Source organism: Dama dama, chromosome 12, assembly GCF_033118175.1.
Source record: "Dama dama isolate Ldn47 chromosome 12, ASM3311817v1, whole genome shotgun sequence".
NCBI lineage: Eukaryota > Metazoa > Chordata > Mammalia > Artiodactyla > Cervidae > Dama > Dama dama.
Window position 1 is genome coordinate 64,612,871 of NC_083692.1, and position 7,900 is coordinate 64,620,770.

Genomic DNA, 7,900 nt, shown 5'->3' on the forward strand with positions numbered 1-7,900 from the left:
TCCCCGGCCAGGACTGGGCAGGCGGGTACCACGCACATGAGCATAGAGCTTACTTCCTGTGTGCCCTCCAGGGCGGGAATGGCTGCTGCTGCTGCTTCCTGTCCACCTCTGCAAATATGTGGCCATTTCCCCTGGCATGTTTTCCAGAGATTTGCAGCCTGAATCCACGTCCCCTGCAGGCGGGTGGAAAGTTTGGGCGGGCACCACCCTCATTCGTCCGCTTGGCCAGACACAGAGGCTCTGTGTGTGCCCAGAGCTCAGGCTCATTCATGAGGAAATAGGGTAGGTGTTCGTGCACTCAGGGGAATCCAGACTTGTTTACCCCAGCAGCACTGGGATTTTTGTGTAGGCTGCCTGCTTTCTCTTCTCAGTCCCCTTGGCTGACCAACCGAAATGCCAGCAGCTGGAGCCCAAAGTGTTGGCAGCATTATTTGCTGCTGATGTTAGGGTGACATGCAGGTGACTATGGTCTGTCAGTGAGGGTGGAGGACATGAAAACTGGAAGGTAGCTTAGAAACCAGACCTGTGCTGACCCGCTGCTCTGAGCTGAGCACAGGTCACTGGCCGGGTGTCAGCCCAGCCCAGCCTGCTCTGACAGCTACAGGGTGTGCTGCTGAGAAGAGTGTTGGAGGCACCTCTCCTGAGATCGCCAGGTCTGTCCTCTCTACCGTCTGAAGCTCAGGACTCCACTTCTGAATAACAGCACAGAATGTCTGCCCTTCCAACATACCCTCGACACCCCAATTTTGATTCACCACTGAAAACAACCTGAGTGTCCAGCTACATGGGACAGGGTAAAGGAGGAAGGACCCAGCTATACAGTTCACTATCATGTTGCTATTAAGAATAAGGTTGTTTATTTTGTATATAGCGATATTATTCCCTTTCTCCTAATTTATCCCTCTCCCTTTTTCTCCCTCGATAACCAGAAGTTTGTTTTCTATATCTTGAGTCTGTTTCTGTTTTGCAAATGAATTCACTTGTATTATTTTTTAGATTTCACATATAAGTGATCTCATATGATATTTATATTTCTCTTAGTTCATTTAGTATGATAATTTCTAGGTCCATGCTTGTTGCCACTAATAACAATATTTCATTCTTTTTTGTGGCTGAGTAATAATACGTTTTTGTTGTAGATAACAGGGAACTACATTCAATATCTTATAACAACCTATAATGGAAAAGAATCTGGAAAAGGTTATGTGTATATAAAATCAAATCACTTTGTTGTACAATAACACAATATTGTAAGTCAACCATAGTTCAACTTTGAAAATTAAATCAGATAAAATTTAAAATTTTTAAAAAGGTTGTATAAAATTGATATCATAAAAAGCTATGATGCATTTTTTCTTTAAAATACAGGTTGTTAAATAGTTTTGTCTTATTTCAACTAAAGAGTGTGTGTGTGTGTGTGTTTATTAAAATGGCTATAAATGTATCCCCCCCATGTTAGCAAAGGTGATTGCTGGGTGATGGTATTATAAGTGATATAAGATTTTTTTGCTTACTAGTTTTTCCCTAGTTATTTACAATGAAAGTGTGGTATTTATGGTGACACAAAGTTGCATTTTTTTTCTAACTGCCTGTCCCATGACTTCTGTCCAGAACAGTCAGGTCCGAGGGGTATGTATGTGAAAGCTCTTGCCCTCGGGAGTCTCCCTGCCCCATGTCCACAAAACCATACCCCTGAATGGCGCCTCCAAGGCCCTGTGGGATTGTCCAAACAGAAATACTTCACATAGAGCCGAAATAAAAACCGCCATATCTGGAATTCTTTGCATTTATTTGGCAAAACTACTGTTGAAGACATCTTCACTAGATTTTTCAGGCCCCTTTTAAAAATCCCCTGAGTGACTCTCACAGTTCAGGACCAGAGAGGATTTGTCTCTTGTGATAACCAGATGGTTTCTCCCCTCCAACAGCCAAGGGGTATGATCCCTCTGCCCCAGCCAGGGCAGCTGAGGAACATAGCCTTTCACAGCCTTCATTGTCTGATGTGATAGTTCCTTCCCTCTTTCTTTCAGTTTCTTGGCTTTTCCCTTTGTTAATGACTTTATTCTATTTTATGTTATCATTGTTTCACTGTAAACTAAGTTAAGCCCTTTTTGGAATATGAGTTCCCTGAAGGCAGAGACTGTGGCTTTTCATATTTATATTCCTGAACAGGGCCTGGCGTGTAACAAATGGTCAATAAATGTTGGATTAGATGGATGAATGGATGGATGGATGGATGGATGGATGGAAGGAAGGTGAATAACCAAGGAAAACCAAGGCAGGAAGGACTATTTCTACAAAGCCATTCACAGAACCTCTGTGGCATCTACAGTCGGTTCCCATCCTGGCCACATCCACTCGGGCCGTCTCCAGACCCTGTGGTCTATCTGCTCCACCCAGCTCTCCTGGGAGATGGAGCTGAGACTCACCCTCATCCCACTAATACCTCTCAGCTCTGTTGACTGCATTTGTACTTGCCCTTCCCGTCCCTGGTGGCTCAGATGGTAAAGAACCTGCCTGCAATGCAGGAGACCTGGGTTCAATCCCTGGGTCAGGAAGATCCTCTGGAGAAGGGAATGGCAACCCACTCCAATATTCTTGCCTGGAGAATCCCATGGATAGAGGATCCTGGCGGGCTACAGCCCATGGGGTCGCAAAGCATCAGACACAACTGAGTGACTAACACTATCCCTCCTCCTCCTATAATGGAAAAGAATCTGGAAAAGGTTATGTGTATATAAAATCAAATCACTTTGTTGTACAATAACACAATATTGTAAGTCAACCATAGTTCAACTTTGAAAATTAAATCAGATAAAATTTAAAATTTTTAAAAAGGTTGTATAAAATTGATATCATAAAAAGCTATGATGCATTTTTTCTTTAAAATACAGGTTGTTAAATAGTTTTGTCTTATTTCAACTAAAGAGTGTGTGTGTGTGTGTGTTTATTAAAATGGCTATAAATGTATCCCCCCCATGTTAGCAAAGGTGATTGCTGGGTGATTGCTCCTCCTCTCTCTCTTACCAGTTTCAACTTTTACGTATTTGTACCGTAAAGTACATTTTTTTAGCTGGTCACCATAATCTTTCAGTAATCATTTTTACTTAAATAAGTTCTACAGACAGCTCTATCACAGCTTCACGTTACAGCACTAAGAGGCTAGCCGAGTGGGAGGAGGCCTGGGCTCTGGTCTTGACTCCACCACTGCACACACCCCTTGTGCTCTCTGTAGGTTACTAATACCTGCCCTTCCTCTCAGCATTGTTGTAAAGATCAACTGAACTATGTAAAGTATGTGAAATTCTTTAAAAGCTAAAATACTAAATCTCTAGAGTGCTTAAAAAAGGTAGGGTGAAGGAATTTTGTCTCAAAGCCCTAGGGGTTCACTGTCCCTCATGCTCTTGCCAGCCTAGGTCAGCTACTGCAGGAAAACATTGCCTCTTGTTCCAAAAGCAACTCCTGGTGAGTTCAGATATGGGAACCATACCAAAGAGAGAGCTCTGGACAGCCCAGAGTATGGGCTTCCGGCTTTAAGGGATGATTTGTCCCTCCAGCCACCCGTCTCCTGTTTGCTTCCTGCAGGAGGGCTTTAACCAAGTCTGTGGTTTCTCCTTTTCCAGGAAAAGCTTGAGAACTACGACTTCACCAAGTTCCACTCGCTGAAGCCCAAGCTGATCGAGGCCGTGGACAACATGCTCACCAACAAGATCTCGTCACTGATGAACCTCATTAGCCAGGAGGAGATGAGCATGCCCCCGCCACTCGTGCAGGGCGGCGCCTTCGACGGCACGGCCGAGAGCCCCTTCAACCAGGGCTATGGGGAGGGCGCCAAGGAGGGTGCCGATGAGGAGGAGTGGGTCGTGGCCAAAGACAAGCCCGTCTATGACGAGCTCTTCTACACCCTGTCGCCCATCAACGGAAAGATATCAGGCATCAACGCCAAGAAGGAGATGGTGACCTCCAAGCTGCCCAACAGCGTCCTGGGCAAGATCTGGAAGCTGGCTGACTGTGACGGCGATGGCATGCTGGATGAGGAGGAGTTCGCGCTGGCCAAGCACCTCATAAAGATCAAGCTCAGCGGCTACGAGCTGCCCAGCAGCCTGCCCCCCCATCTTGTGCCGCCCTCCCACAGGAAGTCCTTGTCCAAGGCCGACTAAGGGGCAGATGACACACAGGGAAGGCAATGTGGGGCGGGAATCATGGGAGCCTGGGCCTGAGGCCCACCCTGTCACCAACTCACTGAGTGACCCTGGGTGAGACACTGCCTGCCCTGTGCCTCAGTTTCCCCATCTGTAGAATGGGAAGGGCAGACACTGGACCCTAGATCAGGTCCTTTTACCTTAAAATTCCCTGAGTTTCTATTAAAATATTGGGGAGAGGGAATGGATATGAAGTTTGAAGGGTTGAGAACAAAGGGAGATTCCAGGAATGCTTCCAGGAAGTCCTTGGAAGCCTGGAGAAACTCGGACATGGAATCCCAGGAACCACAGGGAGTGAGCCAGGGGCACTGCTAGGCCCCGCTGGACTGTTCATTGTTATGAGCCCGGCTCTCCCTCAGAGAGCACCGGGAGGCAGCAGAGACCAGCTTATTTATTTTGTTCCCTGCTTTATTTAGAGTGGAAAAAAAAAAAAACACCAGAGGTTTCTGTTCTCTCCAAACTATCTACCAAAGAGAAGAGGGCTGTCCCGGCTTTGAGGGGAGGACACACCTTGTCTGCATGTTCCCTTCCCTCTGCTGGCCCGTGGAGCAGGCAGCCAGGCCACAGGGAGTGTCCCCCACAGCATCCACTGGCCGGCCTTCCCGGGGCTCTCCCAACCCCAAAGCCTTCCCAGCAAAGTTATATTTGGTTAGGAATTTGGAACTCACAACCTTTACTAACCCCTGGCGAGATTTCTAGTATTCTAGTCACATTGAAATCTGAAGATGAGCTTTTCTTGTCTGTCCAATAGTTTGTAGCTAAGACTATCATTTAAACTAGAGGAAGAAAAGAGGCGGCTTTCCCCAGTCCTCAGTTAGCATGGTCACATGTCTCTAAGGCTCCTTGGTCGATGGCAGGATTTAAATTCAGCAAAAACATGGCTTGGTGCATGCGCTGTCCTGGCCCTGTGGACACAAAGGGAATGAGGGGCCAGCCCACCCTCACTGGCTATCAGGTAGAAGAAGTCAGTCTACTAGTGTTAGAAACTATTTTTATAACAAGAAAATGGGCATTTTTATCATGTCCAGTTTTTTAAATACAGTTTCTGTATAAAGGATAAAAACCTTTATGCAGAAACAAGATGGAATCTCTCATATAAAGCCTTTTCTTCAGAATCTGTGTGGTTCATACCACGGATGCCTCATGAGGCAGGGTTTGGGCACTTTGCTGTACATCAGCTCCTGAGTGTTCTCTCTCCCAGGGGCCCTGTGTGAACCTCTCTGGACCACTCACCCAAATGCCTGTGACCAGTGGAGATCAGCCTCTATGTGGGCTCCAGCTGTGGGATGCAGGTGGCTTTCCATCACCATTACTTATGCAATAAGAGAGACATGGTATTTCATCACTGTTGTGATGGCCACATGGCCTGGAACCCTGCCGGCACCAAAATGAAGGAAACCCAAACAGTCCCGCCCAAGTCTTCCCAAAGCCACATTTTTTTCCCCTGATGTCATCAAGGGCAGAACTGCAGATTTAAAGACATTTATTTATTTAGAGAAACATTTTCCCAGATCCCAGCCCTCACTCTCCCTAGCTTACTTTCTCAATAATTTAACTTTAAGAGAAGTAAATACATAACATGGTTTTAGTCTTAATGAGCACTTTTAAATTAATTAGACACACAGAGACATTTGTGATTCCAGGACTGTAATCTGAGCAGATGGTTCTGCGAACACCTGAGGACCACCCAGGCATGTGAGCACAGTTGATCCAGCAAAGGACAAGACTGAGAGAGAAGGAGAGAGAGTTCATTTGTCCAGAGGTTTGGAGATGCCAGAGTTAGCTGATTTCCACTCAGATTGATCTTGCCATGTTCAGCTGTCATATATAAAGATAAATATATACACATATGTCCCATGAGTACATATTTTTGACACTTGCTAATGTGTGTATATGTAGATTTTGTCTATATACTGACATAGAGGAATATTGTTTTAGAGGAGCCGGAGAGGAGGTTTCTGATGCTATGAGGATAGAAACACCTCATGGGTGATCCCTACCCCACCACCCCATGACCTCTGGCAGGAGATCATCTATCAGCTAAATGCTGAGAAAAAATGAAGAGAAAGGAATTTGCATGTCCATTTTTGTTAATATCTTCTCTTAAAAACTGAAGTCACCCATTGTGAAAAGTTGACTGGAAAGAAAAACCCTGGAAACCATTAGGGATGGCGGCCAAGCGAGGACCCTTATCTCTCCAGGACCTGCACAGAGTTCCTTGAGTCTGGATCCAAAACACCCGTTACCCCCTGACCCTGTGCAGCAGGGCTGGTAACACAGAGCCCTCAGGATCTGGACACCTTGGCCGACTGTGCTGTCCTCCCAGGACCACCCGACTGTCCAAGAACCCCCCTCCCTAGAGCACTCATGGATGGCTGGGGGTTGGAAGCAGCTGAACTCTTAAAACTGTCCATGCTGTCCATGCCTCCACAGAAGAAAACCTAAGGATCTCGAGTCTGTTTGTGTACAGCTCATGATCACAGAGTACAGCTCTGTGGCCACACGCTGATGTCCAGCCTGCTTGGCGTCCTACATGGATTCTTTCCTCGCCACATGCTTGGCTGGCCCGGGGTGGGGCCACGCTTCCGTGGGGAGGGCTGTGCATTTCAATTGACTTTTGCTTCTCTGGGGCTGAACTGGCTTCTCTGGATCACTTGTCATCGTGCAACAGTAACGCCTGGATTGGGGGCTGTGGCTCCTCCCACAGAGCGGTGGGCCTTAAGTAGTTGGATTCTTACTCCATATCATGGGACTGGTGTCCAGGTGGGTCAGAGAGCATGTGAGAAGAAGCCAAATGCCTTGTGCTCTCCCCCAACCCCCACCCCGCTTACAGCCCACAGGAAAGGCCTCAGCAGAGCCCTGGCCCCGCTGCTCCGACCACGGTCCTTCACTGTGTCCACTGGGTCTCAATAGCCACCCCTGTAACACACTGGGAATGTCTTGTACTGGAGTTCACCATGTAGGATGGGGTTTAACCACCAGAGTCATGGCTTGACAGCCACCACCGGGACCTTTCCACTTTGCAGCTCTGCTCCTTCCGGATGCCCAGAGCAATGCCATGGACAGATTGCCTTGGAGATAAGGAAAGCGTTTAAAGAGGCACTGTTTATTTCCTCCATGGAATGTGACAGAAGAGTAACTTTCTTAGGACAGATAACCACTGAGTTTTTTTCCAGGTAAACATGGGCTGAATTTAAGTGTACCAGGTGACATGTTAATTAGCCAAAAAATGCTATTAATACACAATGCTTCTATTTTTTTGTAATCTTGTTTCAAAACGTCAAAAAAAAAAAAAAAGTCTACTGATCAATAAACTACTGAAAAAAATCACTTTTTCCCATTGGCTCTGGTTTTTCAATGACTGTGTACCAGTTGTCTTGGGAACAAAGCAGGCATCCCTTGGAACCATTCTGAAACAAGGCAGAGGCGTTAAGGGATGGGCGTGCCCCTTGGCACACCATCCCTGTGACGCTGTCTCTTTCTGCATGTTCTCTAGGTGGGAGATAGGGGCTTCTTCAGCAGGAGAGCAGCTCCATCTGATGTGGGCCGAGGCCAAGTCTGGGAGCAGGCACTGAAGGAGGTTTATGCCCCGACCAAGAGTGACTGGAAGCCAAGACTGGAAGGGACCATTGAGGAGACTCTTCTGAGGCTGGGGATGGGGCATCACTGAGCACTCACAGGAGATGGCCTCTCTGGCG

At 46.9% G+C, this 7,900-nt stretch overlaps 1 protein-coding gene across 1 annotated transcript in view; it reads left to right on the forward strand.

The window, feature by feature from the left end:
• The window catches only part of EHD4 (EH domain containing 4), an 84,921-nt gene extending 77,389 nt beyond the window's left edge, over window positions 1-7,532 (forward strand). Inside the window, exon 6 of the mRNA XM_061157488.1 lies at window positions 3,624-7,532. Coding sequence (XP_061013471.1) covers window positions 3,624-4,160 — 537 coding nt within the window. The 3' untranslated portion in view covers window positions 4,161-7,532. The remainder of the gene's footprint in view (window positions 1-3,623) is intronic.
• Window positions 7,533-7,900: the final 368 nt, after the last annotated feature.